Source organism: Pinus tabuliformis, chromosome 6 (assembly GCF_031772625.1).
Source record: "Pinus tabuliformis cultivar Carrire ecotype Pingquan chromosome 6, CPIR1, whole genome shotgun sequence".
Classification (NCBI taxonomy): Eukaryota; Viridiplantae; Streptophyta; class Pinopsida; order Pinales; family Pinaceae; genus Pinus; species Pinus tabuliformis.
The window spans coordinates 586,935,659-586,959,215 of record NC_142292.1 but is presented as its reverse complement, the minus strand read 5'-3'; the positions used below and the strand labels follow the sequence as shown (position 1 = coordinate 586,959,215).

The 23,557-nt window shown below is 37.9% G+C and overlaps 1 protein-coding gene across 1 annotated transcript in view; it reads right to left on the bottom strand.

Moving 5' to 3' along the window:
* Positions 1 to 23,557, bottom strand: part of LOC149259914 (suppressor of RPS4-RLD 1-like) — a 167,830-nt gene that overhangs the window by 44,170 nt on the left and 100,103 nt on the right. Inside the window, exon 7 of the mRNA XM_089455684.1 lies at positions 11,553 to 11,619. Coding sequence (XP_089311810.1) covers positions 11,553 to 11,619 — 67 coding nt within the window. The remainder of the gene's footprint in view (positions 1 to 11,552; positions 11,620 to 23,557) is intronic.

Below are 23,557 nucleotides of genomic sequence, written 5' to 3'. Positions count from 1 at the left end.
CCTTTTGGATGCACTCACTGCTTTATATGCTCTAAGTGCACATTCAAGGGCCAACAGATGGCCCTTTACTCGATAGTAGGTGCTCTTATACTAGACGTTGCAAAGATTACATGTCCAAAGAGCATTCCTCCCACACCTAACTTGGTCCTGGGCCCCCACTGTCTTGTTACATACTTCCACAGTAGATATTTCCTTTATTGATCATATTATCTTGCTACACCAAAGGATTTTTCAGCATTGGAAGCTGCACTTGCAACAGATGGAACACTAGAAGAGAGATGAACTTTTAAGGGGGAGGGGGGCCGGCAACACCAACAGTTGCATTCCTACCTTACCATTGACCCTTACCAGTTGCCCTTACAGATTGAGCCAAGAATTCTGTGGAATGCACTTAAAAAAACACTACTATTGGAAAAAGGAAGAAATTTGGTATGCATATCTATTTAGAAAGCACTTGGAAGCCCTTAAAATATCAAATTTACCCTTCAACTGAACAGCAATAGACCTCAGAGCTCCTTCCTGCAAATGAAAATGACAAAATAGAAGTGACAAATCGCTTTCTAGAGACCCACATGTCTCATTTTTACACAACACATGTGGGACACCTCTAGGGCACATGTCCAACACGTGCTTGGTATGTGTCTTATTTTCATAGATGTTTAGGGTACGTCCTGTTTCAGTGTTGAAAATGTTAGCGAGAAAGGGTTCCTTGATTTGTGTCTTAATCAAAGGAACCACAACGAGTTTCTCCTTGAGCATGCACAAGTTCCTATCAGTTAGAAGCTAATCCCTAAAATGTAGTATGAGTTCCTAAAATTCAGGGCAAATTCCTAAAAGTTAGGAGTGCAAGAAGAAGTTGACTAGAGCTAATTAGCAGAAGGTCGAGTTTATTGTCTTCTAGTGCGAGTTATTTTGGGTAAAGAATGAGTTGATTGAGTCAAGCTCCTAAATTATAGGAAGGACAATTTAACACAACCATTGAGCTTTTGTTAACTAGTCAATCAAAAGTTCGATTTTATTCAAATAGAACTTGCCAGTAATAGCCTAATCAGAGTGTTTATAAGGAGGAACGAAGGCACCATTTCATCATTGTCTTGTGAGCACGAGTTGGTGAGACAAGATAATAGAGCTCATGGGTTTGTGAGAACGTTGCACAGGTTTAAGTGTGGAGCTTGTGAGAGAAAGAATGCAGAAGAGGAGCTTGTGCAAGTATTGAAGGAGGCAAGCAAAACAGGGATCTTGCAGATAGGTTCAAGCTTTGTACTAGCAAATAAATCATATTGATTTCAAATTAAAACAAGTTGTATTTGTATAAGATATATTGCTCTAATTTCTTCATTAAAATTTTCAATCAAGCAGAGGCTCTTCCCGGTGGGGTTCCCTAAAAAAAATAGTGTCTTATTGTGATTGTTTACTTCTATTCCTATTCTGCTGCAAGGTTTGGTAGAGAAATTATGTGCTTAAATGAAAAGAAATTATTGTTAAAATTGGCAACTAGAGCCAAACTCCATGTGGTTTATCTTATATATGACAGCTGATATTTTTCTTGGATCCCTCGCATTGAGAGGTGTAGGATTGATCTAACGATCATCTGATTCAAATAAGTATTCATGGAGTTATGAATTTATTTCTGTTATAAGACAATTCGTCAAGGTTGGTCAGCAACTAAATATCACCCACATGTGCTCAACGTTTTAGTATAAAAGGAGATGACTTGAGAGTCTTTTCACACACACTTCTCTCTTGATTTCTCTCCACTCGCTTTGGATTTTTAGTGGAACAGAAATCTAGGAGAGGAATCTAGGAGAGGAAGCCCTAGACATTGGAGGAAAGGAGGTTGCCCTAGCCGCAGCAAAGAAGACAGGCCAGCGAAGCTATGGAAGCGATGACCTAAAGGAGCCCTTACCTTTGTCATGGAAGAAGTTTAACGCAGCTATGGAGGAGGCCTTAACAAGCCCTAGCCGCAGTCCTAGAGGGGAGATCTAACCCTAGACGCAGTGAAAGAAAGAGCCCTAATTGCAGACACCTATAAGTTGCCCTAATGAAATCAAACCGCAGTCAGGGAAGAGATTTATACACTGTCCCAAGGGTGATCCTAAGCTGTCTATAGGATGCCCTAACCGCAGTCAAACAAAAGGTCTTAGCCGCAGCAATCATGGGTCTTTTGGAGGGCCGAATTGTTGTAAGGGAGGCCGAGGTAGGGCAAACTGTTTTAGGGCTACGTAGAGGTGTCTTGTGCATGGTGACAGAGTCACCTGCAAGAATCAATTGAAGCAGCATGTCTTCAACTAAGTTCAGCTACCTCATGTAACATCTACTTAGAGATGATCTATGCTCTTACTTAGATAAGTAAAAGTGTTGACTTCTGTTGTATATGTACTATCTCTCAATGTTTTAAAACTCTGACTTGGCCGAGGGTCGACTCTGACTCCGACTTCGACTCGGTCGGCTCAATTTCAATGACTTGGTCGTTGTAAAAAATACATTAAATATTTATTTATTTTATAAAAAAACATAATATTAAAGATTTTCATTCCTGTTTCCAAACACACAGCATTAGAATATAGATAGAAGACAACATATGATCAAAGTAGGCTCGAATATATCCATTATATCAAAATGGCACCCAGTGCATTGTCCAATACATACATGATCATGATATAGAGATCAAAACAAAAACACATAACCAAGGAGGCTAGAAATGGCCTCTACAACAAAAGTAAACTGTGACCAATAATACTAGCTATTGCTAGAGGAGTTGAGATCATGTGGATCAATCTCTGGATTAGAGTCAGACAAGGGGCCCCATGGCTCCTCCTCATCATCATCTCCAACTGCAACTGTAGAAGTGGTAGCACTAGTAGGTTGTGCAGCAGCTGCAAGCTGAGATAGACGAGATATGCGCTTTTGTCGTCACTGAGCTGAGGAAGCGCCTGCAACTGGAGGACTTGCTGGCTCTGAGGCTAAGGCTGGTACAAGTGGATCAGGATCTACATTCAACTGAACATTATGTTCGAGTGATGCTATCGTCTGTAATTCATAATCCATATGCTCATCAAAACCAAACTCTACTGGATGACTCTCCACTACCCAATCTAATGTTGGATCAATGTCTTCCAACACAATGGGATCTGAATTAGGTCTTTTGTTTAGCAATTGGTTGCGCCTGAGCCGGAGGTTGTATTGGACATATACTAGATCATTTAACCTTTTTTTATCCAAAAGGTTTCTCTTCTTTGTGTGAATCCTCTCAAAGGCAAACCAATTGCGCTCACACCCAGTAGCACTGCAAGTTTGACTCAAAATACGAATTGCAAACTTCTGCAAATCAGGACAATGGCTACCAAAAGCCTCACACCATTGTGCTGCGAAAAACATAGGAGTGTAATGAGTTAGCTCAACAAAATTACAAATTATATCCAACTTTCAAATTATAAACGATTTAACAAAATAAGTATTAAGAATTTGAAAATTGAAATTTTTGTTTACCTGGCTCATTTGCTTCCCTTGCAATCTTTGTTAGGTTCTTCCCAAAATTACCTGTGGCAGTGCTGAAGGTTGTGACCTGTCGGTGTATCTCCAGCTGATCACACTCCAATGGGATCATGCGATCAATGCAATCAATCAATCCATCTCTAACCTCCCCCCTCAAAGCTCCTGTCGCCTTAGCTTTATAATGATACCGTAGGTTCAAAAAATACCCCAACTGCATGTATAGGGCGATGGAGTTGATTGTTCCATCTTTCATCAATGATTGCCCAAATGGGCCCATACTTAGCCACTTTATCCTTGTATGCCCTCTTTATTTGCTCCTTTGTTTGATCCATAGCCTTATAAATGAAGCTCATAGCCAATCTTTCCCCATCCACCAACCGCAACACCTTAACTAATGGCTCAACAAGCTTCATAATCTTTGCTGCCTTTCTCCAAAATATTTCTTCATTAACTTTCTTTTTCAATTCATTGCCTTCCAGTTTGTAAGACCACTGGCTTTGATTCCATTCTTCACTGGAAAATATCTTTTGCAAGTTTCTATGCTGTGAAAGCATAGATTGCAATGTCAAAAAATGAGTAGCAAATCTAGCAATGGCAGGCCTAATAATATTCCTGCCCCCTGTGTGTTTCCTCACCAGGCTCAAAATCCATGAATGATTGTAGATAAATTTTGTTATGCTTTTGGCATGATCTACAGTGTTTTTGACCCAATCTAATTTGTCAATATCCTCAAGCATGAGGTCTATGCAATGTGCAGCACATGGGGTCCAAGAGATGGTTCATTGTTTTTCCTCTAACAGTTTACCAGCGAAAACATAGTTCGAGGCATTATCCATGATAACTTGAACAACATTAGCCACCCCCAGCTCTTCAATAGCCTCATCCAATAGCTAAAACAACAATTGTCCATCTTTTACCTTATCAGATGCATCAACTGATTTTAGAAACATGGTTCCCTATGGGTAGAAGATAAGAAAGTTTATGATGGTACGGTTTCTTTGATCAGTCCATCCATCTGACATGATGGTACATCCTATTCTTGCCCATGAGTCCTTGAAATCTTTCAAATACTCATTAATGGAGGAAATTTCTTTCTGCAAACGATACCCCCTTAGCTCATGCATAGTAGGGCCTTTGAAGCCTTTTCCAACAGCATGTATGGCATCAAACATGATGAATAGGAAGCATTGAAGGGGAAATCAGCATCATACCACCATCTAGCTATGTAAATCACAAGCAGTCTCCCTCAATTCTTTCTTCTAATGGTCATCTAAAGTGGGTTCTATATGACTTCTACTAGCTTGAGGACCATGTGCATCTGATGGAGAGGAGGGAGCGAAATAACTTTTGATATTCATAACACCCTTTTTCATTTTAGCCTTTCCCTTTTCTTGAATACGCTCAAAAGAGGGAGGAACATATCAAAAAGGGTTGGATGCATCAGTACAAGGGATAGAGGAAGAACCCTCAAAATCAAAATGGGGGTTGGTAGCTAGCATTTTTTGTATATTCCTCTTCCTCCCAATTTCAACCTCTAACTCCTTTTGCCTAGTCTTATCTTCTTTAAACTTCTCAAAGTTGGCTAACAAATCCTTCCTAATCTCCCCAATTTTTGGTGAGGTACACGGAGTAATTTGGCCTCTAATCCCCGCCAAGTGTTGTTTCAACCTATTAATGCCCCCAGAACCTTCCTTAATTTTCCTATGGTATAATTTGCACTGCATTTGACTATCAACCATTTCAACATATGCCCAAGCAGCGTCTTTCACTCTAGGTGCCATTTTTTGACTTGGAAATGAAAGAAAAAAATCTGAAAATGAAAACAAACAAAAAAAGCATTGATTCAATGTTCATTTCTTTCACAAAAAAACCTCTTTTCAATTTCTAGATTTGCACATAAAATTTAATAAGCAAAAACAAATTTTTACAAGTGAAAAAAAATACCTCCAGGCACAAACTGCCTCCTCGAGGTTGCTCCAAGAAACCAACTCCTCAATGGCAAATGTTGCTCCAAATGGCTGCCCAAGAAGCTCCTCACTCCAGCTACAATGCTTGCCCAAGACTCCTCACTGCTGCTCCAAAAAAAACTCAACAACTCCTCATAAACTCTCAGTGAAATTCTCACTCAAATGCATGAGATGGTTGTGAGGAAATGAGAGGGGTTGGATGGGTTAAATAGGGTTTAGGAGAGGGGAATGGACCCCAAAGACAAAATAGACAAAATACAATCTGGCTCAGAGTCCCCCAAAAGAACAATTTAAAAAAAATCGTTGTTTATCGTGGTTAACAGGCCGCTATTCCAACTCGACCGAGTTAATGTGGACTCGGCCGAGGGTGTTAGACAACCTCAGCCAGCTCGGTATTAACCCAGTCGGCTGAACCGTTTCCTAGGCCGAGTCAAAAATTTGGGGTCTGGCTCAGACCAACTCGGCCGAGTCGGTTCCAAGCCGGCCAATGTTGAAAACATTGGCCTAAACACAGGTCCTATGTTGTTGTTCTAAAGATCCCTAGCCGCAGTCAATAAGTATCTAGTCTCACCCTAACTGCTGGTCATGAAGCTGGACGCAGTCCTTATGGGGTTGACTGTGGGATAACATGGAGGATACAACAGTGTGCTCTAACAAACAGACTTGGAGCAGCATGCCAATAGGTAGAACTGTTGATGGCCTCACCTAAAGGCTGCCCACCAATGCAGCAAATAGAAAATCATCTAAACAACATGGTGATGCAGTTTAGGAATGTACAACAATGTTACAATGATGGGACAGCAGCAATACAATTGGGATAGCAGCTACGGCATGGCACAATTGGGACAGCAGCTGTGATAAGACAGCAGCAATACAATTGGGACAGCAGCTATGGCATGGCACAATTGGGACAGGAACTGTGATGCGACAGCAGTACGGTAAGCAAGGTACCGCAAGCACATGGTGGCAAGCAGTGAGGTACAGTATGAGGCAGCGCTGGTGAGTGCAGCAAGATGTTGCAGTATAGGAAGGTGCAGCATAAGGTGCATCACTATGGTAATGAGGTCCAACAAAGTGATGATGGGTGCAGCATGGTGCAGCACAGTGAGGTGGAGCATGATGACGAGGTGCAGCACAATGCATGGTGTTGGAGTCACCTGGGAGAATCAGTGGAAGCAGCATGTCTTCAACTAAGTTCAGCTACCTCATGTATCATCTACTTAGAGATGATCTATACTCAGATAAGTCAAAGTGTTGACTTCTGTTGTATATGTACTATATCTCTCTCTTTGTTGAACTATTGAAGAACATATAAGAAGAATTGATCAAGGGTTTCCCCACATTGGGGTTTGTCCCTGGCTAGTGCCACATCTTGTGTCCTCTTGTCTTGGCTTGTCTTATGCGATCTATGTTTATTTTCTATCTGCAATTTACTTTAATGTTGATGTGATTGCTAATCTGGAAAAGATATTGAGCTAACTGTGAAAATTGAAATAAATTGCTCTAAGCATAGAACACACCTAAAATTAACAATTATATTTCAGATTGTTCGTAGTAGCAGATCAGAATTTCGTGGATTTTCTACAATCAGGACACATGCCAAACACGACTGACATGTGTCCTAACTTGTCACATGCAACATGCAGGAGAAGGTCACAGCACCCCTAGGGACCGTGTTCTATCACTTATCTAAATACATTGTTTACCTATGTATGAACCTATGTTGCACGAAATGCCTCCCTGGACAGTGTACTGGTAACAGAAATGTACAGAAATGCCAAAACATCCCCGAAACACCACCATCTGTACCGTACAACATTTCACTATTATGAAACACCATATGGTACAGCCGGTGTTGTTTCATCCGAAAACCGCAGTGTTTCAGGGAGTTAAGTAGTCAGTTTAGGCCCACACTTAAGCAGCCAAGAAGGTCGTGGATCCCTTCTATGGCCCTATAGCACTTATTTAAAGATTTTTCGTAAATTTTATTTTACTTTAAGCTAGTTTCCTTAAAAACTTAAATGCTCTGTGAAGCGCAATAGGTTGGGATCACAGAAGGCTAAGAAGATTGTATATGTTCATTCAACCTATACCTTGTGTCTCGTAAGGGTGAAGAATATAGAAGTGGACCTCATAAAGATTGGACTGCCAAAGCAGAATGTTTAGACTAAGAGTTCTCTATTGTTGCTCTTGATATTAGTGGTGATGCAAGTGGCACCTGAAGTACAACTAGAGTCGTCGCTTCTGCTGAACAAGCATCTCGTTCTATTTTTGTTGATGAAGATGTGGATTATTATGATTACTGATATGTAGTCAATAATTGTCTTTAGCTCACGTTTTATTTCAGTTTTAGTACATGTAGCCTCATGTAGAAAGGCTGATTTTAGAACCTTCGATGTACGGCCTCATCTATAAACGCTAATTTTGGATTTTTGCATCATGTAATCAAGTATGAGAGTTACCATAGACTTTCAGATGTAGAGCATTTCATGCAACTCCAAACATGTGTCTGAGAAATATCAGAGCATGTCGTGTCTGACAGGCAAGATATGGACATAGCAACCCTATGGGCCGTGTTCTATTACTTGGCTAAAAGTATTAATGCCCTACGTATGAATGTTCAGAGAATGATTTCCTAACTCTTATTCTATTGAATATTTAATAACGGATCTAGGCCAGAATAATCACCCCAAGGCATACTGTTGGTTTTAAATAGAAATCCAATATTAGTGCCATTAGGAAATTTCACTTCACCCATTGGGTTATGGATCAGAGTGTATACAATTGCTCTTTAATGTTCTTACCAATTTTGCCTGACTTGAATGCCAGTAGCTTGAAGCGAACAAAGTTCCTTCTTAAGATTAATTACTCCAAAAGACTTGGAATATCAAATTATCCATTAAGGATATAAATATTATATTAAATATGTGAATAAGAATAAGAATGATTATGAATTACAATGAGAACAAGAGGCTTGCTTATATATCAAGCAAGTGTCTCTTCATGAAGAGTCATGTCTTATTAGACATGCCTCTTCAACCTAATTACTACTTAACTAATAATTAATTATGATTATTATCATTTACATCATATTTATATTATTTATATATTTTATTTGTTACATTGCCTCCTTCCTCAAAGAGCTTTGTCCTCAAAGCTTGTTGATGAAAAAAGGCTTGATCTCTTTTTCGGCTTTGAAAGTCTCTCTCTTGGAACAGTGATCTTTGTCGATACAAGCTGATATGATCTTCTTAGTGACAAACAGAATTGTCGCACTAAGAAGGGATCAGACCATCCCAGATTAATTTTATGTATAGTATTCTGATCAATGGAATTTTGTAACGACTTGTCAGTGTAAGACTGGATGGATGTTACGTCATTATTCTCTGAAACATTAATGTGTTGTCTTTGGTTTGAATGGTACTGATACGTAGCTTGGTTGATTTGTCTACTCTCGTGATTCGGATGCTGATATAAAGTTTTTAGATTTTCTTTTGGTGAAGATGTTGTTGAATTGGTTATGAAACATTCACTTGGGATTTCCATTGTCTGAACTGCAACATCTAAGTGTGTCGTTTCTTCAACTGATTTGTCTTCTTCAGTTGTCATATTCACTGGATCGGTATTCGTTCCCTTATTTTCAACTTAAATTGTTGTAATTGGTGATTTTGATACTTCTTCTTGAGTGACTTGTTCCAACTTATCTTTTAATGCTTTCTTATCCTCCTTAAGTTTCTTAGTTTGATTGAGCAGACTTTGATTATGGTTTCTCATACGTAAAAGTTCTTTGGTTTTTGATTCATCAACCTTATTTTCAGTGTTTTGAATTTTAAAATTTTCATCTTTTAGATCTCTAATTTGTTCTAATAAATTTTTATTGAGATTCTTTAAACGCAAAGTTTCCTCTTCTTGTTCTGATAAGTGCTCCTTGAGTTCCTTCTTTGATGCTTTAGCTTTCTTGACTTGTTCGAGTAGCTTTTCTCGGTGATCTCTTAGGCGCAAAATTTCTTTGTCTATGTTGCAGATGACTTCTTCAAGCTCTTTTTGCTTCTTTGATATAGTTTTTTCGTTATCTTGAAACATCAAATCTAAGATATCCTTAAGGTCTTCTAATGAAGATTTTATTGATTTTGATTTACTTGTTATGTCTCGAAACATAACCATCTTCCCTTTATAAGGAAACGTCAAAACTTGTTTCTTTATGTTTAACATGAATGTACCCAAATCCTTAAACCAAGGTTGACCGCGTATGATGTCAGTGTTTCTATCCGTCCTTACAACATGAAATTGAGATATGTAGTCATAATGACCTATTATCATTTGTAGATCACTAATTTTATACTTGTTTTGGTCAAAAATATTTTTCTTTACACTAACGCTTAGCTCTGGAATTAATAGTTGATTTGCCAAGTTGATGTTGATATAATTTTTATCATTGTTTGGGTTGATGGCAACATTAACTTCTCTTCCTTGGATATTTCATTTTAATGTAATTACTCTATGATCTGTAACTGAAAGATCATTATAGGAAAACCTTTCTTCCTTCATCATTTTAACTTTGCATGGAATTTTTTTTTAATAACTTATTTTATCTCCATTTATATATATACATATATATATATATATATATATATATATATTTCCAATATTCTCCCTTAATGTGAATTGTTAAAAACTTGAATACCCTTTATATATATATATATATATTTCCAATATTCTTCCTTAATGTGGATTATTAAAAACTTGAATACCCTTTTATTAAAAAAAAATACTCCTTTATATTGTTGCCCTCTATATATGTATGTATTTCTTTATATTAAGACCCCTTTTCAAAATAACTTTATTATCTTAAAATAATAATAGTTTCACTTTTTTTTTAATAATAAATTGGTCCCTTTTTTATATACTTAATTACTCCCTTGATAACTTTTTAATGTCACCCCACTTAATATAAAGGTCACGTCTTTTCATATGACACGGTCAAGATGTTCACAATACTTTTTAAGTAAAAAGTAATATTTACCTTTCACGTAAGAGTTTTTGTATCCCTGTTTTCTCTTTAACTTATAAAATACCATGGGCTATTACCATGGGTTGTTTCTAAAACCTCGGTTAATGTTCTCCACGTAAAATGTAAAATGTAAAACTTGCTTCAATTATGACAGCAACGAAGTTGATGATAGGTTGATAGCCAAAGGCCTGGTGATCAGCCAACGTGACTCTGATACCACATGAAGCGAACAAAGTTCCTTCTTAAGATTAATTACTCCAAAAGACTTGGAATATCAAATTATCCATTAAAGATATAAATATTATATTAAATATGTGAATAAAAATAAGAATGATGATGAATTACAATGAGAACGAGAGGCTTGCTTATATACCAAGCAAGTGTCTCTTCATGAAGAGTCATGTCTTATTAGACATGCCTCTTCAACCTAATTACTACTTAACTAATAATTAATTATGATTATTATCATTTACATTATATTTATATTATTTATATATTTTATTTGTTACATAGCTAGTGCTGCTTTATTTTTCCAGGGGATCGGAAAGAACCTCATTTCCATAGCTGAGCCATACAAATCCAATTAGTTAACTGCGTCACTCTATATTACCGCAAAAAGCAGGGAAATTATCTTTCAATACATAAACATTTAGCCTGCCAGTGCTGTTTTAAGTGAACTAAAATTACAGATATTGACAAGAATATTTTGAATAAACAATCTACATTTGTATTAGGTATGGTTGTACAGAAAAAGGAAGTCAAGTCTAGAGCCAACTGTCAAAGATTAATAATTAAGGAATCAATACGTAAATCTGAAAGACCACGTCATCCTTAAACCATCTACCCATTCCAAAAAAGAAAAAAGACAAAAAATCTAGTTCTCCATAAATAGCATCCAAAATCAAATATTAAAGAAAGGCACGATGAACAAGAAAGGAAAAAACAAACACATGTATTTTGCCCTTCCATGCACAAACAAGCTAAAAACGTATCAACATTTGACCAGGAAACTGGATTCTTTTTTAAAGCAGTTTTTCTATCAATCGAGTGCATATTGTTTGAAAGAAGAAGCAATTTACCCCTTTCATGTAGGATGTCAGATGAATTCGGGTCAAATTCAAGAGCTTTAGTTAAGTCTTTGACAGCCTGAAAGTTCAAACAGAAAGCCAAACATTAAATCTCACAGGTACTAGCAAATACAAAAAATGGTATTAAAAAACGTACAACACATTTCACCCAAATAGATAAAACATATACAATGATTCTTGAAGGCAGTCTCAACAACCAAGATCACTAGATAAGCATAAAGTAAGTTATCTTTCTCAATGGGATTAATGAATTTGGAAAATTTGAGGGGTGTACATACACACTCAGATTATATACAGAGAATGTTGCTCTATGGATCTTGTAAATCTTGGACTGAATCTAATATGCATGGATTTGTCTGTAGTTTCTCCAGCATGTATGGAAAAGAAAACATAAGGACCCTCAAAGCTATTCTAGTATTCTGGCAAAGCACATTTGAGATTTTCTTAACCTTAAACAAGTTCTGACCCAAATTGGAAATAATAACTGATAAAGGATAATAGCATGTCAAAACAAGTGAAGATGATTACAATCTCTACAAATAGATTGAAACAGAATATTATTGTAACACTGTATCTAATTAATCAGCCTAAGAAGCTATCCAGACTTCAAAATGTTTCTCTCACAAGTGTTTTCCTGGGAAAAACCTGTCATCTGTCAATTGAAAATTCATATAAAGTCAGAAAAAACTACCACACCATTCTTCCAACATGTTTTCCTGTTCGCACAATTTTTTTTCCAAAATTGCTTTCAAACATTTACCTCTGAACTAATTTCCTAATTATAAATGGCTGTGATCCACAGCTTCCCAGATTATATAAAACGATTATATTCACTGATAAAGGCAATATTCATTTATGGAAGATAAGAACACTAACAGACATTCTTTTCTAGTCATATATGTAATGCATTATCCTTGAAGATTTCTACCAACTACACCACCCTACCTTATGCCATCTCCCACCCAAGCAGGAAGAGAACTTGTCCGAGTACAATAAATAAACTACCACCAGATCATGTACAACATGTTTTTCTAATGACCCTTTTTAAAATGGTTGCACAGATTTCACAGGAACGTGGTCGTGCGCTGCACTAATATGGCAAAAGTTAGAAGTAGGAACCATGAAAGATTAATAGACGAGCATTATCCATGGCATGAACTAGGTGATACACAACACTAATGAATTATACTCAATATGATACAAGTTGATAAAAGCTACATATCTAATACAATGTCATTCAAAAATGACCTCTCCTTCACATAAAATGGTTAAGTAATGACTTCTTCAACCATCCATACTTCAACAATGATGCTGGAACTTTCAAGGGAGAATTCCTAAGCTGGATGAAAGCATACAAGCTTTATCACTTAAATGTTTTGGTCTCCAGTTTGATTATTTTTTTTGCTGCATGTTTACTGCTGAATTCTGCTCCTCATTTATAAATATTGGCATTCATCTCTTTTAAACTTACATTGGAAGAGGCCTTTTGTAGGTCTTTTTTATTATTCTTCTCTTCTCCATTTTTTCTTGTTTTATTTAATAATTTTGCATATTTAGAGGGGGAAACCTCTCAGTCAGATGGAAGGTACCAGTCAGGTCTTAGCCATAGTTTTAAAAACCGTTTTGAAAAACCGGTAACCGGTCAAACCGGCCGGTTAGCTAGCTGGCCGGTCGGAACCGGCCTAAAAACCCGGTTTAACCCATCACTTGCCCGATTTTTTGACCTAACCGGTAAAAACCGGCCGGTTTAGGACAAAACCGGCCGGTTTTGTCCTAAACCGGCCGGTTTTAGGCACAACTTGTGACCTGTGACTTATCTAAACGGTTTTTAAAACTTTGATGCATACACCTATGTGATTTAGTTTATGCATGCTTTTGTTTGGACACCCAGAAATAATGTTGTGTAGGGTGGGTTGTTCTGAAGATACAGTCATTGTATTACACACAAATTCCTCTCAGTTCCACATGAAATTTGGATTCTGGAATAAAGTTCCATTCATTATTGTCTTATATTACATGTTTCTATTAAATGTGCCCAACAGGATCATTGCTAGTTGGTGGGAATACTTTTAGCTATGTGCTAGTCTTCAAACCACATAATTGCAGCAGTGAATATATTGCATGTCTTGACTTCGATATTGCCTATTTACCTTTATATGGTGTTACTTACCGCCACACAAGAAAGCTGTATTGATGCCCTTCTTATTAGGCGAATGAACATTGATCTTAGTTTGTGCCTTACTATTTTTCCTTATTCTGTTTATCTTCTTGTTAGTAGTTAAGTTGTTCTGTGAAGCAGCATTTTTGAGGATTGTGTTGTGGCATTCTTAAAGTAGGGGTCAGTACCTGACACCTGGTTGAGATGGATGAATATTGGAACTCAGCTCTGTGAATTCTGTGCTTACTGTAGAAACCATCTTTCTTCATGAAGCTGAGATTGATGAGGTGTGCTCAAGGGAAGCAAGATAAATTCCGTCGATCCATTGAAATTATGTAATGCATAAAATTAGTTCAGTGCCACCTGTCCTATAGTATATATGTTAAGTAGTGTTTTACTCTGATAACTATGTCGTCTTCGCAGCAAGCATAAATATTATTTTCACATTGTCACAGGTAAATATTGTTCCCAATATTCTTTTCTTGTTACTTGAGAGTATTTATACTCCGCATTGTTGATAACAGCTGCTATGGTTGGACAGCTAAATGCTTGGGGATCTAGGTGCATGCAAAGCAGGTTTTACCATAGTTAACATTTTTGAATACCTGGTCAGCTGTTATGCTGGTTAGTTTTTACCTCTTGGCCTTAGCTTGGTTCCTCAGCAAATGTTAAAATTGGATTGTGAAATGCTAGTTTCTGCTCTCAAATTCGAAGGATTATCTGCCTATGATATTACAGTGTTTCAGATCTGTAGTATGGACAGTGAAAGTGGCAATGACACAGTAATCCTCTTGATGGCAGTAACCTGGTATTACGAGTAAGCAAGTGACAGCAGTGTTAGTGGACAGTTGGATCAGTGGGAGCAGTGAACAGTTGCATAGAGGGAGCAGGAAGTGCAAAAGGAAGATGCAGTGAGAATAGCAGTAGGCAGCAGTCATAGAGCAGCAATGAATGTGTGAATTGATTGATTGTAAAGGAAACTGAAGACCCCTGCAGACTTAGTCTGCATATCTTTAGACTTGGGGAGTCTTGTACTACCTTCCAGGTTTACCTGCTAAATGTTGGATGTAGTAATGTACATCATACATAACTGAGCTTATTGTTGAGCAAATTCTTGTGTACTCTCCTTGATGTCATTGGTGGCATTGATACTGAGGTTGCAGATCAGGCTGAGGCATCCTCAGACTCTGAACCAAATGATGTCTATCTAGCTCCTGATGATGATCCTGTGTCTAGTAGTGCTGATGGACTTGATGATTGATCATGTGTACACTGTAGACTTGTAGTAGGCTAATGGCCTCATAGCTTGCAGCATTGTTTTTGGACTTTATAGGCCATTTAGAGCCTCATTTCTCATGTATTTTGCTATTTTGTCGATGATATGTATTGCACTCGGTGCCATTTTGATATAATCACCTTTGCATGGTATATAAATGAGCAAACTTTGCATATTTTGTCTCTATTGGCTTGGAATCATGGTTTTACATCTTAAAAATAGTTTTGTTTCATTAAAAATTAATTATTTAATGTATTTTTTAAAACCGGTTCGTTTAGACCAAACCAGTCCCGGTTAGACCGGTTCCGGTCGGTAAACCGGTTCATTAGGTGGACCGGTCCGGTCACCGGTTCCGGTTTTAAAAACACTGGTCTTAGCCCAGCAACACAGTATCTAAGATACAAGAACTATGTGTTTTGACAAATCTAGTTCAGAATTGCTAGTTGTCCATCCTCCATTGAATGAGTACATGCAGCCGTGCAGTATTGTTTTTTCTTCAATAGCTCTCCCAAGAGAATATTGATTGCAAATTTCATCCTATAACTCGATAAAGCCCAGATAAAATTAATCGTCCCATCTCTGTATCCACTGTCATTGTAATTTAATAATTTACTTGACTCATACAGTTATCATATACAGTTGACAGATTCTACAAGATAGTTATGACCAAGTGAGTATGTGTGTAGTTCATTTTTTGTTTCCTCTTTCATTTTGAAATATGCTTCAAATTTCAATTTATCGGTCAATAAGATGCAGGGAACATATTGCAAAAAAGGGGAGCAAAATAGAATAGCACCGAAAAACGCATTTGCACAGTTCCAGCACTACAACAGAGACTATAAAAGCCTTGCAAGCTACATAGAGCTTGACCCCAGAAAAACAGCAAAAGCCAACCACTAATAAACTTCCACATACAAGACACTAAGAGCAATTCAGGGAAGAGCCATGCTCACTGTTACAGTGTTAACCACCAAAATGGGTAACCCCATAGGAGGAAGTTTTTCTCCTACATTTGACAGCCAGACAGCCACTGCCAGCCACCACTAGAAGATGATATGCCATGTGCCTCCATCATTTGCATCAGCCATGTGCCTCTCACCATCCGGCATTGATGCTTGGATGAAGGTGAGCTGCTGTCCAAAAGGTACTTTGATCATTTTGCAATCAAGTGCTTATACTTGTTTGTTTTGGGCATTTAGTATGGATAATAGGGTGATCTGGATTCTGGAAGATTGACAGACCTTTACTGTAATTTTGTTCTCTCCCCTTACCAAGGGGCTTAATTGTTGACCCTAGTCCAATGGGACCTCCCTTGAGGGCCTATGGGTTATAGGAGAGGCTTGGAAAGCCACGATTGAGATAGCAAGTTCCATTTTCCCTATGCCATACATAACACCTTTCACCCCACATTAAGAAACCCATATTTCACCTCCAATCTCCGGGTACAACTTGTCATTGGTTTTTGGGGATTTGGCACTCACATGTTCACATACCTTGAATAAGGCCCAGAAACTTTGCCTTGGGAGGTTGATGCAGCTAAAGAAAAAGTAAAAGCATATTAGGGCCACAATAAAACGAAGGAAAGAAAAACAAAACGCAAAATATGGTTGGGACATAAAGATTAGGATGTCGGAAAAAGCCTAGCATGAGCTCTACCTCCCTCATATGGCCATCACCTGGTTCCTGAGCACATGATATAGAATTATGTCAAAAAGGAACCCTTGCATGTCCCAACCCTGATGAGCAATAAGCTAACTCATCTTAAAGGGGTGATAAAACTACTAAATCATATAGAGCAAGCCCTAACCCTTGAGCAGTAATACAAGGGGTAGAAAAATGAGGCCAAGACAGTAACTCATGCATCCACAAATGCTCCCCCCTCATATCTATACACTGAGAATGTGGAGGCCCCCATCAACTGCTCCCTTTGAACATGGCACTTGACCATGTCTTCTCCCCTCCATTACGACCTTATTATACACTAACACCTATCAATTGAAGGGTGGACCAAGGAAATGTTACTTCCCCCTAGGGGTGTTGAGAATTCAATAGGGCAATGTATATGTTAATTCTCTTAACTTGATAACTATTTGTGTTACCTTTCTACTTATTATCTTTGATCTTTATTATTCCAATGTGCAATACATCATACAGCTACCAAGACAGTAAGAACAGTGACACAGTATATAGGCTACAAGCCAGGGCCAAAACCCCTCCTCTTGAGGGGAAAACCCCGAAAATCTCTTCTTATCTTTCAGATCTTTCAATTGACGAATACCATGACCTAGACTCAGACAAATACCCTCTAAGATCAAGTCTTCCTTGGCCTCCAGCTGCAATATCTTCGACCTCCCAATAAATCTGAAATTTTGTTGCCCAGCAACTGTTGCTTCTTCTCTAGGAGACTTCGATCTCCCTCTAACTGCTCTTCCCTTGACTTCGCTTGCCTTTCTTTGAGTCCTAGGGCTAGTAGGAAACCCTAAGAGACCTTCACTTGCCTTCTTGCTCTTCTTGCTTCCAAAATCGAACCTTAGACTTCCCCAGTGTAGAAACCCTAACTTCGCACTTCCAAAAGAATCTGTTGCTCAGACTTCGCATTGCCCCAGAAGATTTTGCTACCTAGATTTCGCATTGCCCCAGAAGATTCTGCTGCCCAGATTTCGCACTGCCCCAGAAGATTCTGTTGCCTAAAAGAAATTGTTGCCAGAAGAATGTAGAGAGACCCAAACACTTCGACTTTCCTTGTCCTTCTCTTCTTCGTATTTCCATTTTCAACCTTCTGCTGCTTCCTTCTTCACATGAGAGATGAGTGAATGAATGATCCAAATGGAGGACGAGTTCTTATATATAGGCTTCCTTCAAGGGTGGATGTGGCTCTTCATGTAGGCCGACTTGATAGCTCATTAGGCCGACTTGATCTTGGAGGTATTTTTGACATTTTCAAGACAAAATAAATTTTCTTTTACAATTTACAATGTGCCCATAGGGTCTTTCATATATGACAATGACTCCTATACCTAGGACAAACCCTAGAAGCACTCAATGGGTGCTTGACCTATAAAATAAATTCCTTGGGCAAGAAACCCAAGCTCAATAATAATAATAATAATTTCTTTTTCATTTTATATATACAAGAGTACATTTCATAATTATGAAGACCGAACCTAGTTACACATTCTTCAACACTCCCTCTTAACTAGGGAGGTATTCATAAGAGGTACATGGCTATTCTCAATCTGAAGAGATCTCATAAGAAGAGTCGGATTGGTAACCCATCTGTCTAGCATCATAATAACTAGCATTGTCACATAGCAAGGCCTTGACTAACAACTCTATCTCTCCACAAGATCAGAGCACAATGTTGGCGACACCAATGATGTATAGACATCATCATCATTGTCTCTCCAAGGTACATACCCCACCGAGTGTTCACAGAGTATGCCGTCCTGTTGGACTATTCTTATCTTGGGTAGCCAACCCTCAAAGAATATCAATCCATGACTACACTTATCTTGAATGCCCTACCACGTTCTCAAAGAGTATCAAATGTCAGATGGTTACCCAATCCTCCATTCATTCTTCCCAAGTGAAGACAAGAATGTTGTGTCTATCTCTCCCTCTCAATTAGGGAGGACAAATACACCAAACCAAGCTTGTCCCTTAAGTATACAAGCTTCTTGTTTGGAAGTGCTTTCGTCAATATGTCAACTACTTGCTCATCAGTGGAGATATACGGTAGCTACACCACACCATTTTGTACTAGCTCTCGTTTATAGTGATACTTGTAGTTGATATGCTTTGTCTTCCCATGAAACACTAGGTCCTCAGAAAAACGAATACAACTTGTGTTATCACAATGTATCAATGTAGGGTTCAATGGTCCTTCAAATAAGTCAAACAGTAGCTTCCTTAACCAAGCTACTTCCCGGCTAATTCACATGCGGCAACATATTCTCCAGTTTCCTTTTCTTGTTCATGGCCTTCACACAGACTTACGGTTGTTAGTCCTGGTCTAGTGCATGACACATGAAGCAGAGAACCATATTTGTCACTCCCTTTCAACCAGGAAGTACCTTTTTATCCGGACTCCCTCTTAATATTAGGGATATCTATTCTATTCATGCTTCGTTCGGAAGATTAGCTTCTTCTCTTCTACATCGGAGAATCTTTCGTGGCTTCCAACCATTTCATCAGAGTTATCATCATCCCCATCATGCTTATCACATCAATGAACATCTTCACCAAGTTGATGATTGTGTACCTGCATAACTTTAATAGAAAGTACAACCAATTCTTCAGAAGCATGATGTTAGCCATTTCAGAATCATGGAAGCATTTCTATACCTATCAAATACCTAGCCTTAATTACGAACAAGAAACATACACTTGTTAACATCTTTGCTAGGGACTTGTCATAACAATATTTCATTCCGTCTAGGGTTTCAATGTTTCTTCCAAAGGTATGACATACGTTACTTTAACATTTTGCAAACCCTAGAAACACTTTACACAAATATAGATCTACAAAGCATCTAACCTTTCAAAATACATATGTTAGACTTCTCACTAGGGATTCATACAAATCCTAGATTTCATACAAAAGGATCAATCAAAGTCAATCATAGCTTAGTCATTATCTTGACTAGCTTCCACTAGGGTTAGTTCCAAACCCCTATATTTTCAATCAACCATCAGACAGTCAATAACATGACCAACTACTACTAGGGTTAGTTGCAAACCCTAGATTTCTAAAGCAATCATCAATCTCAACCAAAAATTCAAATTTCAACAAATCTCTCACACATCTCAAGTTAACATTCATCAAAGATTTCTACTTTGACTAAGGTTTAATTCCAAAACCTTAGAATTTCATTTTCACAATCTCAACAATCATTACACACAGATCTCAGATTGTTACATTTCACAGTAGACAATGTTACTACTAGGATTTAACAACAAAACCCTAGATTTTCATTTCCAACTATCACATAATAGATTTCAGATTGTTATATTATACACACTAGACAATTTTAACTTTACTAGGGTTTAGCTATAACACCCTAGATTTTCAGATATCATCATCATAGGAATCTCAGACAAGGACTTCCATTAAATCCTAAAGCTCATGACCACGAATGACTAGGTAAACACATATCTAGGAATTCATAACCATACATAAACATATCATATGTCTTAACAATATTAATACATCTTGAGCTAGACCAACCTAGGATTTCAACCAAAAGGACATATCTATTTCATGCAAATACATTTCATATCATGTCCTAGTCAAACCCAACTTCTCAACTATGAAACCAGATTCGCTAGAAATCCCCTGCGTGTCCGAATCCCACAAATCGGACACGATTCGTTGGGGATTTGAATCCCATAATGGGACACGTTGTGTCCTAACGGGACACGTACGAATCCCGTACGTGTCCCGTTAGGACACAACGTGTCATGATTTTGGGATTCGAATCCCAAAAAAATGTAACCTGCAGGCTTAAAAACGCGTACGTGTCCTGATTTTGGGATTTGAATCCCAAAAAAATGTAACCTGCGGGCTTAAAAAAGCGTTGTTCTTTCAGTCATTTACCATTTCTCTCTTTCAATTTTGCATACATTGAGCTTTGGGCAAGGAGCTAAGGATTTGGACTCTGGAGCATGATGATGAGGACATTGATGCTGATTCTGATGATGACTATGAGGATTGTTGACTCACGAGTCATGGGCTACCTATTGCCTTGAGGCTTGTATACTTGTAGTTGTTTTATATTTTCTATTTCTATTTGCCATTGCGGCATTGCCATTGCACTACCTATGTAACACATTTTGATTTGATGACTTAATGAGAAAACTACAGTTGTCAGTGTCTTTATCTTACTATCTTGTAACTGTAAGTTGTCTTTCATTTATGAATCATGATTTATCATTTTATGTGACATGTATTTGAATTTTGTATGTACTATGCATGCTAATTGCTATAATGTTACTAACTTACTTTGTAAACAGTAAAACTAACATCTAGATGATCTATGTTTGAAATCAATGAATTTGGATCATTAATGAGAATTTGTGTAAGAAATATCTAAATTTTAATATATATATATATAATGAATCCTACGTGTCCTATTACGGGGGGTCGTGTCTCAATCCGACTCTCGAATCCCCGTATCCTACGAATCCTGAATCCCCGTGTCAGGTGACTTAGCTTCTCAACAATATCAAATAAGAGTTAGACACTCAATCATTTCGATCACACTAGGGTTTAATCAGACAAACACACACATACCAAGGAAATCATTTTTAAGACAGTATAAGGGTCTTTCTCACACATTCCACCAAACCCTAATGAGCTAGGTTTCCATTGAGAATACAACAAACCCTTCACTACCAAAACTTCAAAGGTTCAGGATTTTGGCTTTTATCATTCGTCCCTAACAAGTTAGATTTTATGATCATACCAATTCCCACAAATTCCTGGAGTTGACGATTTTTCTTCGACTACCCCCATGTGATTTCCCTTTGTTGAATCCTCAATGATGTTCACAAGTTTCCCACCCATTCCTCCAAGTCCAAGTCCAACTCAAGGCCAAATGAGTCCTCCTACATTCAACACTGCAGGTGGAAACATAAACACCTTTTTTTCTCCCAATACTAAAATCGTTTCCCAACCTACCTTAGATGCCACTGGTTGGATAAAGATATCCATAGTCAAGCAAGAAAGGCCATTGCTAACTTTTGGTACTATTCTAACATACCTTTCCAGAACTACTGGAACTATCGAAATAGTCGAAACTACTAGAAGAGTCGGAACTGCCGGAGGAGCTAGAAAAGTCGGAACTGTAGGAAAAGCCGGAAACGCTGGAATTGCCAGAATTGCAGAAAAAGCCGGAAAAGCCGAAACTGCTAGAACTGCTGGAAAAGCCGAAACAGCCAGAACTACCAGAACTGTCGGGAACTGCCGAAACAGCAGAAGCATCTGTCTCTAAAGGAGAGCAACATACAAGCGACAACTAACTAACATTGGGACAGTTGTATGGTACTTAGCAGCAAGGGACAACAACCAAGCAAGGTGCAACCAACACATAGGCCATGATGGCAACATGGTGCAACAATGGCACATAATGCAGTACAATGATGGGTACAGTCATGATTAATGAAGCGTGATGAGATGTAGCATAGTGATGATGGTTGCAGCATGGTGCAGCACAGTGAGGTGCAGCATGATGACGAAATGCAGCACAACGACAGGTGAAGGAGTCACCTTGGAGAATCAGTTGAAGCAGCATGTCTTCAATTGATCTCATGTATCATCTTCTTAGAGATGATCTATGCTCTTATCTAGATAAGTCAAAGTGTTGACTTCTGTTGTTAACGTACTCTCTCTCTCTGTTGAACTATTGAATAACATATAAGAAGAATTGATCAAGGGTTTCCCCACATTGGGGTTTGTCCCTGGCTAGCGCCACACCTTGTGTCCTCTTGTCTTCAATTGTCTTTTGCAATTTATATTTATGTTCTATCTAAAGTTTACTTTAATGTTGATGTGATTGCTAAATTGCTCTAGCATAGAACATACCTAAAATTAACAATGACTATGTCTCCACAACCCTATATCACTCATTGAGATTGATGGTAGAGATTAAATCCCAATCTTGCTAGCAATCAACGATGGAGATTTATCTAAATCACTAGTGCAATTGAATTATACTTTATTAGATTACTCATAACTTAAAATTAAAAAACTTGAATATTTTGCTTTAATAAAGTGAATTAATAATTAGAAAGGACTTTGGATGACTTCATGCACATTTGACACAAAACTTATGCAGAAATTTCAGTTTGTGCTACCATCATCAACAACCTTTCTCTCCATAGAAATGTGAGAAGAGGAGGTAAGAAAGGAGGACATAGGCGGGGGTCAAAAGAAAAATAAGGAAGCTTTAGGTTCTTAGAACCATCGAAAGAAGATTTGAATCACAAGGATTGTTTAAAACGATAAAATATAGGTCACTAAAAATATCAATGCCCTAAGAAGAACATGGCTAAAAGACTAAGCCTTTGCAAGGATTGCAAAAGCTTTTACCAAAGTGTAAGAGTTTGTATCCAAGTTTGATACAGCTTTCACCATGGTTTCATGTCATCCCACTTACAAAATATCCATTGTAGCATGACATGTGGTGTCTAGACAATGGAGCATCCAAATTCCAAACACATGTTGTTCAAAAAGAATCATATAGACTTCAAGAGAAGTGGGTTAGCATAGAAGTTGAGTTGAGCAACAATGCCACATATCCAATTACCAAAATGGGCTCTTTCCACGTGAGATATTCTTGAACAACATGATGTTTTGTATGTTCACGGTTTGACTAAGAATCTTCTTTCAATTTCTGCTAAAATTTTCTTAACTCGAGATGACTGTTGTCCTATGCTTCTTTGTCAAATAACCCAGATCATGAATTATTTCAATAACAGAATTAAAATTCTGAACTTGTAGCAGTCACATATATAGCTGAAAATATAAACAACAGAAACTAACTTTTCAAGTACACATGAAAT